The sequence below is a fragment of the Leptosomus discolor genome, chromosome 4 (assembly GCF_034619465.1).
Source record: "Leptosomus discolor isolate bLepDis1 chromosome 4, bLepDis1.hap2, whole genome shotgun sequence".
NCBI lineage: Eukaryota > Metazoa > Chordata > Aves > Leptosomiformes > Leptosomidae > Leptosomus > Leptosomus discolor.
Window position 1 is genome coordinate 14091210 of NC_141394.1, and position 22664 is coordinate 14113873.

The 22664-nt window shown below is 38.5% G+C and overlaps 1 protein-coding gene across 3 annotated transcripts in view; it reads left to right on the forward strand.

The window, feature by feature from the left end:
* The window catches only part of PTPN13 (protein tyrosine phosphatase non-receptor type 13), a 95271-nt gene that overhangs the window by 9377 nt on the left and 63230 nt on the right, over positions 1-22664 (forward strand). For all 3 annotated transcript variants that reach the window (XM_086464763.1, XM_009955774.2, XM_086464765.1), the window contains exons 2-5: positions 80-249; positions 6697-6762; positions 9199-9384; positions 11595-11688. In XM_086464763.1, the coding sequence (XP_086320889.1) occupies positions 80-249; positions 6697-6762; positions 9199-9384; positions 11595-11688 (516 nt within the window). The remainder of the gene's footprint in view (positions 1-79; positions 250-6696; positions 6763-9198; positions 9385-11594; positions 11689-22664) is intronic.

The window sequence follows — 22664 nt, forward strand, 5'->3', positions numbered from 1 at the left end:
GAAATAACATCAAGGAAGGGCATCAAACAATGTTGCTTTAATTTCAGGGTTGTTTGGTTTTTCTTCCTTTCAAATGCAGCTGATCCTGCTTCTCTGGGATTCATCATTTCTCCATGGTCTCTCCTGTTGCTTCCATCTGGCAGTGTATCATTTACTGATGAAAATACCTCCCAACAAGACCTGCGAGCATTCACAGCACCAGAGGTTCTGCAGAACCATTCTCTACCATCTCTGTCAGATATTGAAAAGGTACAGTACCTCTTCCTTGGCAGACAGCTGTTGTCTTTTGCTGTTGATCACTTCACAAAATAGCCTTAAACTGTCTCCCCTGTGGTTCTTGGTTTGTATGTGTAGTTGTTGATTTATTTTGTGAGAGGGAGAGGGATCCTCCTACTTTCTTCTTGTCCATAAAAGTGGAATAGTGGTTGTGGTTTGTATGCACATATGAAGTGTCTGTGCAGGTCACTGTCACATGTGTGCTAGTGACAGCCATACTTGGGCAATGGCTGCACAGAATAACTGACCATCGAACTAGTAGTAAGCAATACTTGGCCTTTTTCTGAAAGATTTCAGTGTCAATTTTTTTAAACTTTTTTGGCAAAATGCATCTGAGGGGTAAGCAAAAGTATCACAAAAAATGGGATATTCCTACACTGATGTCAGAAGAAAAAGTTTGTTTTAATTAACATAAGTATTCCTCAGTTGTGTGCAAAATTGTTCCTTTCCACCTTCCTTTTTTAACTCCTGTCCAAGGGTGGATGTTCAGGCAGGTAAAGTGTGATCTCCAGGTGACTGATATGCACAATCAAAATGACTAGCTTATCAAATGTTTTCTTAACAATAATTTGTTGCAGATGGTAATGCTTTCCCCAGAAAACCATTCCCTCGGCCTAGTCAAAGATATTTAGACGTGGGAGTAGGAAGGAAGCTGAGCTCTATTTCGGTGTCCTTGGCTTCTCTGGATCAATGATCCTTAGAGAAGGAAGCTAGCTGCAGCTAGTGTTGCAATCTGGGAACAATTATGATGTTTGGCAGTCTTCCTCCAGGAAGAACAGCAACATGCTCTTATTCCAGAGGAAACCAGTGTTGGCATCATTTGCTGTTGTGTGCATAGGAACTACTAAAACATGTTTTTCTGTGTTGAATATTTTGTGTTTGCAGCTTTTTTTCTTCTAAATCTTGTATATAGTTGGTTTTCTTTTGGACTGTATCACTGAATACCTACCAAAAATCGCTGTTTCCTCAGTTGCTTGCAAGCCCTTTAGACATCCTTCTTGCCCCATGGTATACTCAGAATTAATGGTATAATAAAATATGTATATAATTTTATCTGACAGAACTATAAGCAATTAGTAATCTAGGTTCAAAGTTTTAATAGAGAAGTAAAAATAACACTGTCATCACTGCAAATTTGGGATCACTTCTTGAGGACACAGCTGCCAAGCTCTGTAGTCATACTGTTGGAATTGTTTATCTTCTTTGAAGAGAGACAACACTGAAGACAGTAAGGTTACCTCTCCTGCCAACGGAAGTTAATATACAAAACAAGCCTTTAAAAACACCAGAAAAAAGTTTTGAAATTACATGTTTGTGACCTTTGTCAGAGCTGATTGCATTCTTTGTTCTGTGCCAGTATTCATTCTGTGTGTTACTTTTTTGTTTTTGAAATAAATAGAGAACAGTTACTATTAAGAGCCATGGAATGATGTTTCTTAATCTTTAGGAGGGGAATACTCAGAGGGACCACTGTGGCCTGTAAACGCCAGCACACAGCATATCAATAGGCCATGACCAAATACTGGCATTCTGCACATACACAGCATTGATTAATCCTCTCTGATTATGACTGGGTCAATTTATTTCGTTATATCAGTATAACCTTGCTTGCTGGAAGGTGATAACAAAATTAAGACTCTAGGCAGCAGCAACTATGTTGCTGTTTTCGTTGGGAAACAATTGAATGTGGAAATAGACATAAAGCTTTGGCTTTACGTAAGCAAATTACTCATACAGTCACATATAAACTAAATAAAACCCTTTAGCTTGTGATATTCAGCTTTAGTGTTAGGTTGAAGCTTCAGGCTTTGGGCTTGAGATGAATTAACCTGTTTTGTGTTTGAACTCTACTTGATTTCTGTGATGTTTTGCAAACACTGGGGGGAAGAAGTTAACTGTTCTGATAGCCTGGGATGGTACAAAAACATTTGAGGAAAACTTGCTGCTACCATTCTTGTTCTCAGTTTAAAGCCTTGTGGATAAATCACACAGCTGTTCTCCCAGTATTGTAGTCATATCTGGGTACAGTGAAGGACAGTCACAATCTGAAGATGGGATCTGAGTTACTCATCTGGCATTTGCTCATGTGAGACCCTCCAGCTGAATTCTTAGAAATGTACCGCTGTGTACAAAGAATTGAAGTCTTTTTAACGATTGCAATGGTATATGCCAGTGTATGTAAAAATAATCTTTGATAATGCATCAGGGAAAATAAAAGACCGGAGTAGCTGGAGTACTGGCCTATAATCCCCTGGTTGAGAACTACACTTTATAGTACATTTGTGCAAAATGATTCAAGTGTTATCAGTCCTCTTGGCCTTGCTTGTATGGAAGGAGAAAGCTACTGAAACATAGCTTTGTACAAAAACTTTTGTCCTGTTACGGCTTTTTTTGTTGAAGTTAGTAAGGCTGTGAAATAGCTTATATGCACATCCTTCTTTTTTTGACTGTTTCCCTTTACGTTTTTCTTAAACTGTGTGTTGGATGGTACGCTGGTTATTTGTCTTGATGTGTTTACTTCATGTTTCTTAGATCTTGCTTTGCACATGCTGACTGAGATGACTTTTAACATATTCAAACTTTTTTTGCTTTGTTCTGTCACAACTTGCTGTAGTTCACTGAATTCATTTACTGGGAATCTTCAGTGTTGTCCTTCTTGGTTGTTCTGAAATCGGACCATGTCTGAAAGCTGCTGAAGCCAGAAAAACATCTTGTTTCTTAAGGTCTTGTAACAGTGTGACTGGGTTGCATTAATCTCTTGAGTTATGACTTTAGTTGCTAACAGAAAGTAGCAGTGTATTCAAGGATAAATATTAGAAAAAATGATAGTCAGTCAATGGATACCCTTTTGATTCCAAGACACCCAGTCAATTGGAATACAAAATAAGTCTGAGATAACTGCAAGCTTATTGGAAATAGAGTAAGCAAGCCATTCAAAATTATAATGAAAGATTAATTTGGGAAATGAATTGAACGTTGATTTATGTATTGTAGAAAAAATTAGAAGTATCATAATACAAAAATTAACTAGAGATTTTTAATAAATGCTTTCATTTTTAAGATATGCATGTTACGTGCCTCTAAATCAAATGTTACCTCATCTGGAGAGAGAGAAGGGTGTTTTAAATATGATCATTTATTAGGTAGTATTGTCCAAAACCACTTAGGAGTTACTGGTCATTTGAAATTCGCAAAATTGTTGGGTTTTTAGAACCATTTTTCAATAGATGGTTTTTGCCTAGTTTTCATGATGGAATTATCGCTTCCGTAAGGAACTTGATGTAATGCTGCACACACCTTTTTTTTCTTTTCCCTTCCTGAGTATCTGACACAACCTAAGGCTGTCAAACTATAATGAGCAGTTAGAAATTTCTAAGGGAAACTGTCAAAACACCAGTCAAGCAGCAATATGACTGATTTTTGAAGTTAAGATATATGAAGTAGGAGAGAATTGCATGATATGTGTGCAGGCATTACGTTAAAATCCAAGAATGAGTTTAACTGGTATGTAGTGGATACATTTTTGTTTTCTATCTAGTAGTGGCTTATAAGTAACTTTGAAATGCTGTACTTGAAAAACATCCTTAATTTAATACAAGACTTGAAATACCATTGATGGAGTTGACAGAGTACCTCATCACAAGGTGTTTCACTTAGCTTTTATTTTGAAAGCTGGTTTCAGATAGATTAGTAAGGTAGCATGCTTTAGTTTAGAGGTCTGATTGCATGGTTGTACAAAACTATTTTGTTGAGGATGATGCACTTTTTGAGTTTGGAAATATTTTCCCTTATGTTGAAGCTTAGAATTATAGAATATCCTGAGTTGGAAGGGTCCCAGAAGGATCATCGAGTCCAACTCCAGGTTCCACAGAGGGCAACCCAAAAATTAAATCATACGTCTAAGAGTGTTGTCCAAATGCTTCTTGAACACCAACGGACTTAGGACTGTGACCGCTTCTCTGATTAGAATTAACAATTTTGGTAATAGACTTTTGAAGTGCTGTTCTTGCATTTTTGGGGGATGGGAGAGGTTGAGAGTCTTTTTTTGTTTGCACTTTTTGTTTGTTTGTTTTTTCTATGTGGTAGTTGTTTTCGGTATTTTTTTCTGAAAAGGTTTTTTTGCATGCATTGTTATCCTGAAAGTATATTGACCTTTTTCTGTGTAGCTGTGGTATATCTGGATATGTAAGGAAGACTTTCTAGTATTTCAGTTGAAAGGGTAATGGGTAATAAACCAGATACAGAACGATTTTTTTTGGTATTTGAAAGATAATGTTTCTGGTTGAATGGGGCAGCGGTATTAACTGAGAACCCTTGATGCTTGTCTGTGACTTCTGTCCTATTCTGTTCTTTGCATGGAACAGAGAGAGACCTTACTTCTGTGGCCAGTGCTTTCTTTCAGGGAGAGGAGGCTGATGGGTGAGCCTGTGTTAGGTACACAGTGATGGCGACATATTTATGTCTAGCATAAAGCTGTGTTTCATCTGCACCTGTGTACAGCACTGCTGCAGTCCTGCCAGAACAGGCCACTGGCTACAAAATTTGCCTCCTTATTTTCCCTTCTGAGCGCAATTGCAACGAAATTCTCCAGCATTCTTCTCCAGCTTTATCACAAAGAAAAACATTGTTTCTCTATTTTTCTCTACCTGAGTATCCTTCTTGCAAATCTGTGTTTGAATGCACACCAGCTGACCCTGTTCCTCTGTCTTCAGTGTTTGTCAGTCAGCTGGACTGCACCATACCAGTGAGTAACCATGTGTCAGCAGTATCTGGTATATTGCTGCCTTATACTGATGGAAACCTTTCTGTCCTGTGCTGATTCGTATGCTGTGCTAGACAGAGACCATCCCACAAGATTTAAGTGGCAGAAGTTTAGGACTGAAGTACTTGGAATCATAGAATCATTAGGTTGGAATAGACTTCTGAGATCAAGTCCAACTGTCGACCTAATACCACCATGCCCACTAAACCATGTCCCAGAGTGCCACATCTACATGTTTTTTTTATGAATAAAGCGTGATGAATATGTGAGAACAATTTTAATAGCATGTTGCTTTCAGGTGTATTTAGTATTTACTTCCTTACCATGTCACAAGGCTTTGTATTGCTCTTCCGAACACAGAAAAAGGAAACTTTTTTCTGTTTTACAATAGAAATCTAAAAATACATCGTATTTGCGTTTCTGGGTTAATTCCTGGCACAGTGCAGTAATGGTATAATGTCTTTCAAGCAATCTGGTCTAAAAAGAAAAACACTTATGCGTCATCCTTTTTCTGAGCCTTCGAGAATATGTTTTCTTGTCTTGAGTAGGCTAAGAGACTCCTCAGTACAGAAATGAATTCTCTTGTACAACCTTAAACTAGTTCTAGATGTGTGATTTTTAACAATTCTACATACTTAGTATGGGAAGAAGATGATTTTTATAATTTCATAGGTTCTGTTGAGTCCGTCCATTACCTTTGTGCATTCAATTTACACCTAAGTTTTTAAAATCTGTCTATGAAGTACCTGAGTCTGGACAGATCTTGTTGATGTATATCCCTAAGACTTAAGTAAGATATTTTGATTTTAGTTAGTGAAGAGTATGACATAAGCAAATCACTTCTAATTTATCTCTGTCCCTGTAATTGTTGTTCATTGCCTGCACAATTATTTAATAAACTTGTTGCTTTACATAGCACAAATATTAGTAATAACTTGGTAGAAAGAGCCATCACTAGTGTATGTTACCTATACAGTCCAGAAAAACTGCTTTTTTTATGCACTTGCCTGTTTTATTTTCACAGTCACCTACAGGGGCAGTATGTGTTTGTGCTCTTAATTCTGCAGTATTTAAAGGTCTTATTCCCTGTCTTGATGGGCTTAATATGTTAAAGATATATTGATGTCATTAATGTTGATATTATTCATTAATTATATGTGTAATGATTAATATTTGTATCTTAAAATATCAATAATAGATTAAGATGACTGCTTTATACATTGATACTCTTATGTTCATTCCTTTTTTCTCTGTGATCCCAATCTTAGCGATCTCTTGACAGACTACTATTTTGAGTCCTGCTAAGGTCTGCCTTGCCTTCAGACTGAAATTTTAAGGATCCTTGGACACAACCATGCAGTCTGATCCAGGCTGCTCGCATGGATTAGGTGTGCTTCTGGCTTCAATGTGAGATGAAAGCTTAAAACTGAACAGAGAGGACAGAGGCACTGATTAGATGCAGTACATTTTGTAGCAGTAGGATTTGCTTCTCTGACCCTCATGGAAAAGGAGAAGAACAATTTGAAAGACAACTGAGTTTAAATACCAGGAATATATATAGGCAAAATGATGTTAAGTTAGTTGCTCTACTTGAAAGTTCTGCTTTGCATTTACAGTCCCGTTCAATGGGTTGACGATTGTCTTGTGTCTTATGACAGGTCCATATTTATTCTCTCGGTATGGCACTCTTTTGGGGAGCTGACCATGAAGTTCCTCAAAGTCAGGTAAGTTTTGCTTAATATTGCAACTTCAGACTTGATAGTTTGACTGAATCTGCATTTGAGTTAACATGGCATAGTGTCATCATGAGACACTCAAGAGTAAGATTTCTTTCCTGTTTTTGAGAGCTTTTTCCTGTGGAGTGTGTGAGGGTGGTGGTAGTGTCTTACAGAAAGAAGGTGCTGATACTAGTTTCTGTTAATTTCCATGAAGATATATCTGGGCTAGTCTATCCTGTAGTGTCACAGGCTGAAAGACAACAGTTTAAGCTGCTGATAGAGGAGAAAATGATTTGTTTTGGTTTAGGCTTATATAAAAACAAATATTTAAATAACATTATTGCTTTAGTCATAATAAAGCAACTTGTTCTCTAACCTGCTGTAACTTCTGTGAGTCTGGACTTGGCACATACAGATAGTTACATTCGACATGAAAGGGTACGAATTGTTTGGAACAGGGAGGAGACTCTTCATACTGACTTGTCACTCAATGCAGACACAGTTGCAGGCTGCTTAGAGCCGAGTGTTACTACTCAATCAGGTTATTTCACACACCCAGCAAAACTTCTAGAGTGTCTTTCCAAAACTAACTGAAGATGATGTAATTTATCATCTTCCTGGGTGCTCCCTTCCCAGCCCCTAATTAAACTTCTAGAAGTCAATATCTAAAAGAGTGAAAATAAGATGAAATGTATCCAAAAAAGCATTTAATGATGGACTTGCAGTTGCGGGATTTGCCAAAGCGTTGTGCGGTTTCAAGGAGATAAGCTATTTCTGTTTCATGTTTGGGTTCAGTATTAATAGTTGGTGTTATGTATAAGGGTGAGGAAGAAAATTTTGAAAGGCTCTTTGGCAATTTAAGTGTTCAGTTCCTAATAGTTTATTTAACAGAGTGGTAGCTGGTTTCTCAGTTGTTCTGATTTGGAAGCAGCTGCCTGAATGCAAAAGTCAGAAAATTTGAAGCTATGACTGTTTTAGGGGTGCTTATTTGTAATGCTTACTGTGCCTGCCCCAAAAGCCCCAGTGTTTTCTTAGACAGCTATCCCTTTTCTTTGCTCTCCTGTCTTGTAGGAGATGAAAGGAACTGTATTCAGCAGTAGTGGGAGAGTGACTTAAGGTAGGTAGGGGTAGGTGTTCAGCAGAATGTAGGCATGAACTGAAATCCCCTTTTTCTTTGTTTATTCCTTTTATATTAGATCGTAGTAACAGGTTCACAGGTAATGCAAGGGGAAGGAGTGCTCTGTCTTTTGATATGACAATATTTTTCCAAAGACTGTGGTGAGGCATGCCTTGAAAGAAGAGGGGAGCAAAAGTCTAGATTTACCTTTGGGATGGTCTCATGTGGTGCCCCTGCCCTGTGGAGTTAGTGGAGGCAAAAGGACAGTCTGTGTATGGCATTAATTTTAAGTATTAATTTGCATGTGCAGATTTTCCCCATTTTTAATTTTTTTTTTCCATATTTGACTGCCTGTGGTGATTAATGAGCTGCTTCTCTGCTGGGAGTGTGGTTGAATACAAGAGTAAGGTTTACGGTTAATTAGAATTGCTAAACATGTAGGTGGGAAAAGCCTATGTTAATTAAATCAGGGTGGTCCATAATACTTTTTTTTTTTTTTATGGTACAGTTTAAGAGTACTGATACAGGGAAGATTGTAATGATTTGAAGTGCTCCGTGATGCAAAAAGCACGACAATGTTTGTACTTTGTGGGTAACCACCCACTTTGGGAGTGCTGCGCATCAGAAATCTCAAGTCCTAAGTGCCTGCAGCATCTGAGAACAAGTGTTATCACTGACTATTTCGTACCCTGAGGAGTGATATTCCACGTACAGTGTGCTGGATTAACTGAATGGGCAGAGGAGAATTAAATCTAGATTGTTCTTAACCGTAAGGGGGGTGTACTGCAGTTATGGAGCTCCGCTTCCTTAACCTGTGGCTTTGCTGTTTTATTCCTTACTTTTTTGTTGATATTGTTTGATGATGTCACTGGACTTTGGGAATTTTAACACTGCTGCTGCTGTAGCAAATGAGCATAGCAGACAGAGGGTTACAAAAGGGTTGTAATGAGGATTGAACTTTATGCTTGTGACTGGCAGAATGTTCAAAAGCTACAAAGAAAATTTCCCCTGTATGTTTTCACTAGTCATTAAGCACTTAAGAAAGGAAGGCATTGGTGTCCTGACCTTACAGATCAGGTAGCTTCTTTGGACCAGATTGTTGCTGAGGAGCAATGAAATCTAGATGCTGAGTGCCTGTCCCCTGATCTACAGCCGCTATTTTCTCACCACCTAGATGATGACTTTCAAATTGGCACTTGGATAATATAGGCAATAAGTCTCGTGAATAGTTATTTCACTGTGTTGAATGTCTTTTGTTTCTGTGTGCCCCACAAGTCACTATTAAAACTGATTCTCCTGTCCCTGCTGTTTTTGTTTGTCACTAGCCTATCAAACTTGGAGATCATCTCAACAGCATACTCCTCGGAATGTGTGAAGATGTCATATATGCCCGTGTATCTGTACGGACTGTTCTGGATGCTTGCAGTGCCCACATAAGGAACAGTAACTGTGCCCCTTCTTTTTCATATGTGAAACAGTTGGTCAAACTGGTTCTGGGAAGCCTGTCTGGGGTAAGTCTGTGTCAGCATTTGATGAATAATAAAGATGAGCAGGAAGAGAGCAAAGGTGGTAATTCAGAGTCACTCTGCAGTCATTTTTCCTCTTGTTTTATTGTGTTGCAATTTTGAGTGTTGAAAAGAGAGAATTGCTTCTCTCGCCTTGCAACAGTTTATGCACTTGACAGTTGCTCCTGGAATATGCATTCACAACTGCTGTTTTTGAGGAGGATAATTTTGTGAACTGTTTGTCTTCACTGAAAGAAAAGTAGGGAAAAACAGGAGAGCAAAAAAGATGATGAACAGAAAGGAAGGCAATAAGTAGTCAATATTGTTAGATAGTTCTCTGGCCAATATTTGCTTTCCTTGTGTTCTGTTTATAATTAAACAAATGCCGAGCAGTTTATTATTTCTTGAATGATATCCCATAATGATCCTGAATTTTATCTGATTTTATATCATTATAGCTCCTTTTTTTTCCCCCCTCATAGGGTTTATGGCAATGTAAAAATTGATGTCTGGAGAAACAGCACTGTAATTGCAAGAAAAATGCTTGACTTGATAATGCTTCCTTTTTTTAAAAAAAGAAGTTATGATCTAATTGTTAGATAGTTTCTTCATAAATCTGGTTTGGAAATGCTTGCATGAGGTGAGAGGTCCCTGCATTTGTCTAATATTTGGCAGCAGCCGATTATGACAGACCTCCAGAAATAGTGCTGAGCCTGAGCTCCACAAAGCATTGTCTAGTCTGTGAAGTTATGTCTGTCAGTCGGGTGCTCCTTGCCATAATGTCTGAAGTCTTGTGTAGTTGCCAAGTGGAGCTAGTCTGTGATTGAATGAAATAAAGGCCTACAAGGCCTTAATCAGTGAAGCTATTAAAGATCCAAACCTTAAATCAGGCCATGAGCTATAGAAACAGCCACTGTGGAGAGGGAGTCATTAGTCTCCAAGTTCTTAATGGCCCTTTCTGCTTAGCAAATTTTCTGCTTTTCCTCATCATCTTCTTGTCAACAGGCTTTGAGAGGGAGTCTGAGGTTAGTGTGACAGACTAATCTAGACCAGCCTGCCAAAGACAGCAGTAGTGGTCCCAAGTGCACATACTGAAATCCAATGGAGACCTGAATCCAGAAGCGTGTTCATGTCTCCTATACCATGTTGATAATGAAGGCGCGGGACTATTGGCACTTATCCAGTGATGAAGTTTTGCTAATCTTTGAGATTTCCTCCGTCAGTAACCTTTTTAACCTAATTTTTAACCTAATTCATAATGTGTCACTGCATTGGCTTTGCAAGAAGACAAGAATAAAAGAGTCAAATAGAACCGAGTGTTCAAAGGCTAGAGAGGTCTTAGCTCTAGAACTGGTCATTTGGTGGTCTACGAAGCACAGATAAGAGGTCCTGTTTGAATGTTTTCACTTTCCATGTTAATATACTCTGTAAAGGGCGATATGGCACAGGACCGATTCAATCTGTTTAATGTTAATTGAGTTGCATTGTAACTGTAATGGATAAAAGGCTGCTTGACTTCTCCTTCCCATCTCCCAGCTAAGCCGCTGTCCAGGTTATGCTGATTCCCACCATAAGAAAACATCTCACTGAAGATTCTTCATTGTAGCAAATAATCTCTTCTTTGAATGATTGTACACATGAAACAATTGGGGGGGGGGGGGGAAGTAGTGATTAAAAAAAATGTTAATGGGAGTAGTTAAGCTTGACACACAAAAGGAATGTGCCTCGGGCTAAAGAAGAGACTTGCCAAAAACGCATGAGATTTTACATGTGTAATAAGTTGTGTGAGGTATCAGCCTAAAACTACCGTGTACAAGACAGTTCTTCCTGTTACACAGAAAACTCATCAGACCCATCACAAGTTCCAGTCATGTTGCAACCATGGAACATGATTTTCAAGTGTTGCTGTCTCTTCAGTTTGCTGTAGGGCTGGAATGTCTTTGAGTTACAAACTTGTGAGTTTAATTTACACTTAGTGGAAAAAAGTAGACCAAGTGTGTAGTAAAAATATGCACTAATTATTCAAATACGGATAATTCTAGGGGATGTTCTCACTGATGAACCTGGTTTTTATAAAAAAAGTTTGAACTTCCACTCTGAACTTGAACTTAACTGTTTGACACTGACTTATGTTGTGCATTTACGTAACGGTCACTTGTTTCAAACCAATGTGAGCTCTTTAAATATTTGACTTTGCATGGCTGCCTGTTTTGCAGGTGGATCAACTCTCTTGCAATGGAGATAGAAAATTGCAGCCAGACAGGAGCCAGGCTATTCGGGAGAGACTGAGGGGAAAAGGGCTTCCCACAGGTAAGTGCTTCATAGCAGTAAGGGTTATGGCAATAAATACAGCCCTGTGGAAGACCAAATTTGTGTGGATTTTGTGGCAAAAGACATTGACTAGTGTAGAATTTGCTGACATTGACAGAACTCTGGTGGCTCAGTGTCTAGCTAAGTGTTGGTGATGGTGGCATAAGAATAATTGTTTCAAGAAAATAAATGTCTTTTTCCATTCCAGTGTTGATGGTAGGAACAGGTTTTAAAGGTTCTCAGTCAAAAGTTTTGTTTCTGGAGAAAGGGAATCGTTAGCTAGGGGAACAGGAAGCAGCTTTCCTTAGTTCCCTTTTTCCTGTGGACTCTGCTTTTTCTTCATAGGTCTCACTGCACACAGCCTCTTTCCCTGCTTCCCAGGCAGCCCTGAACTCTCTTTTTCTGCACAAAAAGCTTTTTTTCTGTCTCCTCATTTTTCCTGAAGAGAGGTATTATATGTTCCATCACAGTTCTGCTGTGCTTTTGACAGTGTGTGGTGGACATGGAGGCCAGGTAGGATTCTAAACACTTCAGGGAAGTAAGGAAAGAGGAAAGCAGGGGACAGAGAGGAAACAGAGTGTTTCAGAGGCAGACTGTTGCTGTTGCTGCTGTGGAGGAAAAGGGATAAAGAGATGTAGGTTGACAGCTGATGCTGGGTATGACTTCATTAGATGTCCTTGTTTAAGTTCAGTGGCAGAATCGGCTTTGGGCTAGGCTTCTCAGACAAGAGGTTGTATTCTTCCAAAAGACTGGTCTCTTATTTTTCTGGAAGAATTGTGGGGCTGGGTAGGAGCATCTTATAAGGCATCAGCTTGGACTACTCTAAGACGTTGCAATGCAGGCAGTGAGATGTGATAATCAGGTGAGACCATTCTGGCCTTAAAATGTTCACCTGTAAATGGAGTATCTCAGTGCTAGAATGTGACATCACCCACAAATACTCAACACCGTAAGTGTTAGCAACACAGGGTTTTCATCCACCTCACATTATCTCTCTGCCTATTTACCACCAGTAAGCTTGGAACAAAGTTATGTTGCTGATGTGCTTGAGCAGCTCCTCTGGTTTTTTTAGTTTTGTGTCAAGCAACAGTGCAGTGAATTGCAGGAGCTGAAATAATACATGGAGTTGCCAGTGGCAACAGAAACTGCGAAAGTTAGGCAAGCCAGTGGTGGTCTTCCTTTATTAATTGTCTTGGGATGAGTCCTAGGTAAGGTTTTTCTATCAAAAATTAGCCTAATGTCAGTGGTTGCCAGCCCTTCCAGTATGGCACTGTGTGTTTAGGAACAGTTTCTGGTACAGGCTGGCTCTTTGATTTCTGGCGCAAATGCACTGTTCAGACTGCTTTCTCAGGGTTTTGGTTTCTTATTAGTTTTTTCTTCTTTTCCAGAATATTTTTGTAGCAATAGGAAGATCTGTAGGAATACAGAGTTTGGGACTGGGTCGGTCTGGTTGACTGGATTTGGAAACCATGTAATGCCTTTTTTTTTCTGAACTTAAGCTTTTTGTTAAAATGAATTCTTACGCTGGTTCCCACTGATTTTATAAGGCTTGTACCAGAACCTTATTGTTCTGATTGTTAAATTGTTTTGTTTTGTTTGTTTTTTTTTACCCCTATTCTTCCCAATTTCTGGTGTTGTCATACTCAGTTTCTTTACATACCTTTGTTCTTTTGCCAGTACTAACCTATTCTGTATTTCCCTATTCCTCCGCTTTTTTTTGCTTTTTTAAAAAACCTTTATTTGTGCACACTACCATTTGACTACTGCCTCAAGCTTTGTCATTTCCATACCCTTTTTCCATCATCTATTCTGCTTTTTATTCCATGATCATCGTAAGGTGCATGTTTTGATAATGGTCAGAATATTTGTTAAGTTTTGGAGACATAGCAAGATTGTCTTTAAATTCTGTTCTTACTGAATTAGGAACCCTGATTGTTCTTTTCTTTGTTGTTTCTAGTTTTGTTTTCACTAATATCATTGAACAGTCTTTTGCTGGTTTGCTTTTCATTTTCTTAGAAAATCCCAAACTTTTGTTGTTCATTTGTTTTCCTATCCACAACTTGGTTTCAGCTTTTTAGCAGATTGCACTCCCCTCAGAAGTAATGTTTGTGCCCAAAGTCTTAAGTACAGCTAAACAAAAAAGCTTTTGGTTTAGGTTCTACTAAATTTTGGAGATCGATGTGGTAGTTCCGACCAGTATCTCCATGGCTTTCTGTCTCGGTACTAGGGTGAATAACATCCCTGTAATGTCTGAAACTTTCTCTGATGACTATGTCTTTAACTTAAAGGATATAGACTAGATGATCTAACTACTGTTTTTCTGGTGTATCCGCTGACTTGAAAAAAATGTCACGGCTGGAATTTTTGTTCCTCTCATCCCTGCTTTTTTTGAATCGCTTAGTATGTATGTCTTCTGAGGTGTTGAGAGGTGTTGCTTTTTATTTTAACTACCAAAAAGTTCAGTTGGGATGCTGTGTCTGAATCTGTGAAGGACTGTGGAGCTGAATGTTTGTCTCGCTACTGCATGCTCACTTGCCTTCTGGCTCTGCCTAGGATTTCCAGGATGCCAAGCAGAACAGGTTCCCTGCAGTGTGTGCACTTGTGAAATCACTGGACCATGGAAGAACGACCAGAGTTAAGGGCTGTTTGTCCACTTGGCTCAGCTGCTATCAACCAGTAATTTCAACATAAGATTTAAGTGACCTCAGTCAAAATCACTTTTTGAAAGGTTTCTCTTTTTAGGGAACATCACATTGTCTGAAGAGATCTAGTTAAACATAATCTTTACTAAAACAATATTTGTGAAATGAGTGAACTTGATAACCCCTAGACAATAAAGTTGGGTGAACAGTCCTCATCCTTTAAACCCTGTTTCAGTTAAGTTGATTGAAAGTGCATGCGTGTGTAGAGTTACAAATAATGTGTGGCACCACAGGGAATGAATGTTTGTGCATCACTGTTGCAGTGCAAACATTTTTTTGTCTGCATCACTCCAAGCCTGGTCCTGAAGTTATGAGTTACTAACGAGATGCTCTTGAATACTTGATTTCTCCTATTTTTGTCAAGATGAACTGTCAACCAGCAAAAATGTTTTTCATTTACTGTGTGGATTTTATAATATTTTGGTGTTACGCTCCTTTCTTCCCCCTGTCCCTCAAGGTAGAAAATCTTTTTCATGTTTTCTGTTATTTGAGTCTTTATTTTCAGAAAAGAAGATAAATTGAAGTCAATCATTCCTTTATTTTTATGTTCTGTCCTGCTTCCACTCAACCTGTTTCACTTTCTCTATATCACATTAATTACCTGTGGAACTCTCGATATTATTTTTCTCCTTTTCCCTAGAGGGTTTACAACCCTCTTGGCTCTCCCAAAACCTTTCCCAATTCTGCTTCTGTTATCAGTACCATTTCGTGGCATGTCTTAATAGCACCATCTTACTTCTCTGTCTTTCAGTGTTAGATAAATTCCTTGATCTCCACTTCACTGAGACCTCAAGAATACGGAATATCAGTAAAATACAAAACAGAACAAAACAAAACCCCTCACAACCAAACTGACTCTAGCTGTTTTCAGTTCCACTTATCATATATACTGAGTTATTTATTTGAATGTTAGTGAGGACACAATGAAATGGGTGTCTGATATTAATGACAGATGGCTCACATTTGATTCAGGGCAATTTAATGCTCTGTTATATCTTTTTCTGGAATGGTTTGCTGGTGCAAATTCTGCCAGTAATGGCACAGATCAGCTGCCCTGGGGGCACAGCTTCTAGATTTATGGAAAAACGAGCTGTGGAATGTTTTACTAATTATACCAATGATAATCTTATAGATTGAGGAGCCACAAACAGAAAGCCAGATGAGGGCTTAAGAAAAAATAGTAATGGCAGAAGGAAAAAAAAAAAAAAAAAAAAAGAGAAACCAACTCAGAAAATCAGATCCCTTTTTTCCTCTGTTGACACTGTACTGTTCTGCTGCTGTGTGTGGTTGAAATATACGCCTGCTATTCCAATTGCGAAACACCAGACACCTAGGAAGGTAGGAAGCTACTAGGCAGGATTACGATTCTGAATGAATGGCCTTTCTAATAAGTTAGAAGTTACGTCAGTCATCTTTTGTCTAAATATTTGGGTTTAACTTCCTCTGAGAAAACATTTTGGGCCCAGTTTAGCACTGGGACACTTCAGGGGCGGGGGGGCACCGCATAAGGACGTGTCTAATTTTGTCAGCATATTTAATGAAGTAAATGTGATGAGCAGAAGTCTGTCCTGGAGAGGATGGAAGACTTGTCTGATGCTCTGATGTGAAGTTCTGTTGAGTCATTGTGACAATCTTTAAGAGCGTTTTCAATGACTAGAATAGCTGTCATATGGAGAAAAAAGTAGCAGAGAGCTAAGGCATTTATTACGAACTTAAGAGTATCAGAATGTTACTACGAGTATTTAACTTCAGATAGCCAATAAATTATGCTAAGTTCATGAATATAGAGATGATTCGGCAAGAGAGATGTGCTCCTAGTTGGAGAGTAGCAAACTAATACCTTAGCTATTTGCGGTCTTTGAAAATGAAAATGAAAGATGTAAGATTTTTGCTTTAAGTCTTTGAAAGTCATTAATGTTAAGATCAGTTTTCCATACTGTGGTCATCCAAATTATAATTGCTGGGGCTTTATTGTTGGCTTAGGACAAATGTTTTGAAATTATTTTTCTACTTCACGTGTTTAAATTGGATTTTTTACTCTCCTGTGTTCTGAGGTTGGATATTTTCAGCTATTCATTTCCGTCTTTGTCTTGAAGGTAATTATTAAATTAATAAATAGCTTCATGTTAATATTCTACCCAATTAAATTTATTTTTTATCTCTTTCATGACTCGCTTTCTGTGGCAGGGCTGACTGCATAAGTAGTTTATTTTGAATTAGTATTACAGAATGTTTGCTTTTAGTCAAGTCATACTCAGAACACAGTATTTAGGAACTGACTTAGCCAGCAGAAATAGAAGTGGTGAAACCTGGTATGAGTCATCTGAATCGGTAACTCAAAACACATTAGACCTTAAGAGGCCTTCAAGAATTATTTGTGGAAGCTGCTTGATAAAATTCTTTGGGTGTGACAGAAGGCTAACTAACTGTGAGACTCTTCCAAACATAAAGCAAGAATTAATTCACCATGTTACTCTGACACAAACTATGGCATTCATCCTTCAAAAGGATGCATGGTCTACTTAAAGCCCAGTTGAAATCTCTGTAACTTGTACGTGCCTGACAGCCTGCTTCCCAGCCCTCTAGTAATTGAAAACCTGTACCTTGTGTGTGTTTATTTACAAAGTTCCAACTTATGTTGATGATCTGTAAACACCAAGAGCTTTGCAGAGATATTTCATCATGTAAAGAGATTTAGCTGACAGGTATCTTGGCTTTGCTTTCCTACTACGAGGATCTCCGATTTTAACTCTACTTGTGCAATGTGGTAGACTGTCATGAGTTAACCTTGTATGTTACAATGCTCAGTTGTATTGTGCAAAATTCTGACCTTCATCTCTGCCAAAAAAATATATGCCACATGAATACAGGCTTGAAATGAATTTAAAAGATTGTTAAGGTTCACCTTAACTGTATGTAACAGGAAATAATTGGAAGTACTGAACAAAATTTTAGATGTCGATTAAACTCCCTGCTTAATTAGACTACACGCGTTGTCAGGTGCAGCAAAAATGGTAGGTGTTGCAAACTGAATAAAAGATTCTAAGGTTGAATGAAGTTACTTTTAACTTTAACAAGAAATTCTAGCATTTAGTTACCATTCTCCGGAATATCAATTACTAATGTAGCTGCCCAGCAAAAACTCTCAGACAAAAGGAAATGTACCCTTTTGCTTTTGATGCAGGGAAATCGATTGTGGATCATATTTTAGTTCCTGATCTAGGTGAAAATGTAGCTTTTAGTCTATAAAGAAATGGTTTATAGCGATGACCTCCGTGTGCGAACTGAAACAGCTTACTCATTTTCTTGCTAAATGCAACCACACAGGTGTAACTTATCAAAAAATGCAGCACAAACTTAATTCCATTGACTTGAAAATCTCTCATCTGGAAATATTTTTTTTCTTTCCCCTGTCTCTTCAGTACTAGAAAAAAAGAACTGAGTAGGTGGAGAATAACTTCCAGAGTTCAGCAAAACTAAATGCGGGCCAGATGAAGATTTCTTGTTTAAAAAAAAAAAAAATTTAAAAAATCTTTCACGCTCCAGAAACTATGCTTGTTTTATTCCAGTATGTGTTTCTGTTTGCATCTAGCAGTACTGGTGGTTGATGTTGGTAGAGATCTTTTAAGTATAGTTGCTACTGCTTTACTGAGCGTCCAGCCTGGCAGTCACAATGGTGCTGAGGACAAACTGAGAACTCTGAAGACAAAACAAGAATGGACACAAATATGAGTGAGGAAACAAACCAGAGGTGTCAAATGCTGCCTCTGTGCAGAAAAGCAGCTGTATCACTGAGCTTCTCCTGGGGTATGCAGAAATCCAGGAAGGGAATAGCTGGGTGGCCCGTTGCATACTTGGTTGAGAAACATACCAAAAAAAAAAAAAATTGTCCCATAAACCCAAGTGGAAAAGAGGAATGGTGCAGTTGTCTTTTCTGCAGAGGTGCTGATGAAGGGAAGAGGTAAAGTGTGGCATTTATGAAGTGCTACTTGGCAAGGTTCGCTACCACTGATGCCTGGTTTCTGGAGCTATTTGGTTTTTTGATAGAGGAGAAATGTCAGTCCAAAGCAGAATGCAAATTGTTCTACAGGATTTATAGCTTGGCCATTACTTACAGTGCTTTCAACAGTCCATGTGTCCAGATTATTTCTTCCTTCGCAAAGAATGCATTGTTTTAGGAGTAATTCTGTCTGAAAGTTGGATTTTCTTCACAATTTGAAAAAGTAAAAGAAAGGAGGAGTTGCCGTTCCTAGCAGTCAACCCACAGGCCACATCTGGCTCTGTTGTCTTCTGTTTGGCTCTTAGCCTGCCCCAAAGGGATTGCAAATCCAGCTCCTCCATCAGCTACCCACTCATATTTGAGAAACTAACCACATTGTCTTGGGATGAGGATTTTTCTGTAATTCCATTTTCTGTACAAAGATGGTGTGGGAGATGTTTTTTAAACTCCTTTATAATAATTTCCTCTTTCAGACATTCCAGTCTGGCAGCGATGGTGTGTGCTTTCACACACATAGGGGCAATCTCTCGCTGTCCTCCCCCAACTCCTGTCTCTTTCTTGCCAGCCCCTGCGCCCCACATACGTGTGTGCATGTGTATGTCCATAAGCTTTGCTAAAATGGAGCTGAAAAAGGCATTCTGTTTTGTGCAAACAAAAGGAGGCAATCAGAAAGACTTTAAAGAAACTTAACCTGAGTTTATTCAGTAAAAACAGATACAGTATGCAATGGCACTGACCATGTTTGCACTTACATAATATTTGATTAATCGCCTGTATGATCAAGCTGGTACACAAGTAGTTGCAGACGGACTGAATTTAGTTAGGACCAGATAACAACTCTCTTGCTCAGAGGAAAATCAACCAGATTACTGTAAGTGTGAGTAAAAGATAGTTTGTGAATGACACTGATAATGGTGTCAAAGAGAGTGTAGTTGCATTCGTAACTGAAGACACCAAAGGAAGCAGAGCCATGGTCATTTAGCAAATGTAACATCTACCAGTTGAAGGTGTGTGGAAAAATAGATTTTCATTTTAGCACCACAAGGGAATTCTGTTGCGAACTCTTGATGATGAATTGCTATTTTTATTGTATATGTTCCCTCACTATATATTATACTTTGGAATCGTGCAATTACTATAATTGCATTTGAGTTATTTATAGTAATTATAAATAATTGCAGTAATGTAACATCGAGTGGAGAATAAACACCCAAGGGCAAGAATCCAGATAGCATTCAAAGGACTTTAGCGGAGAAGTAATTGGGGAAGGGGAAAGCATGCCTTTTGAAGTTACTTACGTGCTCTAGTATCTTAATTGTTAATGGCTTGTCCTATCACCGTCACTGACATGTAGGGAAGCACTTGTCAGTCCTGTTATACTCTTGGATAACTGAAAGGTGGAGTAGCTCTGTGTGGTCTCAGGTGAGATACTTAATGTCTTTAGTGAAGCCGAGATACTTCAGACGGGTCTCCAGAGTTTCCATTACAAATGCAAGCTTTTTTTTTTTTTTTTTTTTTTAAATGAAGGTCATAAGGTGAGTCTCTCCATCCATTATAATTTAAAGACATAAAAGTTCTATTATGCAGTCAGATTCCTTTTGATCATTAGTTGAATCTTTATTCTTTACAAAATATTTATAATTTTTTACTGGTAGTTCTTCCTTTCATTTTCCCACACATTTCATCATAAAAGCTGGGAAATAAAAGTTGGTGGATAAACTATGTATAGGCTTAATGAGTTTGGATTTGTGTATCCCATTCAACTGAAAATACATGCATTAAAGAAGGCTATATGATTCCAGTCTGCTCTGTTCTGGAGGCGTACTATTAGCTGAAAACTAGACATATGAACCTCATGCTGAAGGAGACTTACTGCAATCATTTAAGACCCTTGATCTAAGTAACGCTGAGATAGTGTGTTGAGGAGGTTCAGGACAAAAAGGTAAAAATACCTTAACAGTTGATTTTGTGACTTACAAAGTCTATAATAGTACTTTAAATAAGTAAGGACAGGTTTAAGTTATTAAAGATACAAGAATTAGGCTACACTGCCTAATCCGATTTTTTCACTGGTATCTGCAATTGAGTTGCTTCTGCACTGAGAAGTCTTGTCCTTGATCATTGACCTCTGCTCTCTGGTACCAAGAGCATCATGCGTTCTTGGCTGATGTAAAGTACGGGTCTGAAGGTTCTGTATTGCTGCTTTGTTTCAGTTTGCCTTCTTAGGATGCCCAACTTGAGCAGGCTGTGCACCTGCTTGCCCACTAGTGTCTTCTTTACCTTTCTTTGAGGATAATTCTTAAACAGCTCATGTTGACACTATGAGACACTTTGGGGAGAGCTTGTTGAAATGATGTTATGTAGAGAGGGATGGATTTTGCAAAGGTGGGAAGAAGTGCCAAGACTGGTGAAAAGCAGAAGTGGGAATGGGGAGAGCAATAAAGGAAAGATGAAGGATACCCAAGAGAATTTTACAGTCTCAAGGTTGAATACTAAGGACAGCTGTAGATTCCTTTTGGTACTATGTTAAAAACTCATGTTGACTGTATAAGTCAGTGTAGATATGAGTTAGACAGCAGAGTGGAAGAGCAGCGTGGAAGTAGAATGCCTCCTGCACTGCTTCCTAATGGGACAACTCATGTGCTGTCTCATCACACAGTTAGCTGAATGAGTGGCAAAGCTGTAGCTGTGAGTACTTTCCCAGTCACTACTGATGAGATAGCACTCATGGCATTCATTTTTTCTCATGAGGAAGCCCCAGGTGTGTGGATGACTTGGGGAACAGAAAGCATCTCTTGCGTGCTGAGGCAAGGAGCTTGTATCTTCTGAGCCTCTGCATGAACCAGAGGCAGCTTCTGTTACATCTAGTCTGAATGCTACAAGTCCATGGAAACTACAGCTTTGGTGAGGAGGATGCTCTTTCCCCTCTTACACTCGTTTGCACTGACAGCTGGGTTCTTTCACTGCAGTTCTGACCAGCATACAACAGATAGATTTATGTCTCTGGGTGTGCTATGGTGAGGATACCCACTGGTACTTAAAGTACGTTGTGGGCCTTTTCACTGAATGTGATCCTGAAACAAGATAACACTTCAATGTGCACGGTTGAAGTTCTTCTAAGAATGTTCTTATAAGTCGTGACCAATGATGTACCAAAAAATCTTGAATTTACAGCCTCCATAGTATATTGGAGTTGCAGCTATCTGTTTCTCTTGGGTTTTTCTGCTTTGTTTGCCACTATTTTGTTCAATAAGGTCTTGTGCATGTAAAGATTTTCAGTGTTGAAGAGGTGTGGTGGTTTTGGGGTTTTTTACATTTTAACAAGATACGTGAAAACACTGTAGAGGAGGTTGTTTTTGGTTTTTCTGCCTAAAATTATCTTGGAACTCTCGTTATTGGGGAGGATTCTTGGAGCTCCTTTTTATTTGCTTTTTTGGTGACCATCTTAAATACTGCATTATTTTGGGTTTTATCTCTCTCACAAATGACTGAGTTAAAATCCTGTTTAGGAATGTCTGTCCTTGATGTGCATGTATGTGAATTTGAAGTATGTGTTTGCAGAATAGGTATCATCCTGCTGCTTTGGAAAGATAGTGGAAACTTCACAGTGAATGGCTATTTTTAAAAGGCGTGTGTGTGTGTGTGTGTGAATATTATATGTAATTCACCAGCCTTATGAGGGATATATAGTCTGAGAATAAGATAATAATACAAGGTTTACCTGGCCACAAAGATAATTATGTTTTATTGAGTTTAGGATTAAAGCCGTATTTGTAAAATATGAAGTGATGTGTGAGATCCTTTCAGAAGATTAGTTCATTCTCATTGGCAAAGCTTTTTGTTTTATTCTCTTGGCTGGAACATGTAGGAACTGTGTAATTACTTACAAGACACTTTTTAGACAATCCAAACCCCAACGTTTTACCATCATGTATTTGTGTGTTGGTAAGAAGCAAGGAGCTTCTTGGTTGTGTTTAGCTTTAGTCTTGCTTTTTTTTTTTTTGCAAACACTTGTTGTTAGTTTAGTATCACAGAAATAGAAACTGAAAACTAACAACCTCTGTGCAAGTAGAATATCAGAGTTGAAAGGTGTAAAGCCATAAGCTTTTAAAGCATTTCTGAGTACAATTATGAGCATCCTTAAAGTGTTTAGTGAAACTCAATTCGAGAAGATAATAAACTCTAGATAAAGATCAGCAGGACCCTACTGTGCAAGTGGAGCAATTGATTTCAATTGTCTTTGGAGGACCAGCAGGCAAGCACCATAGAGCCGT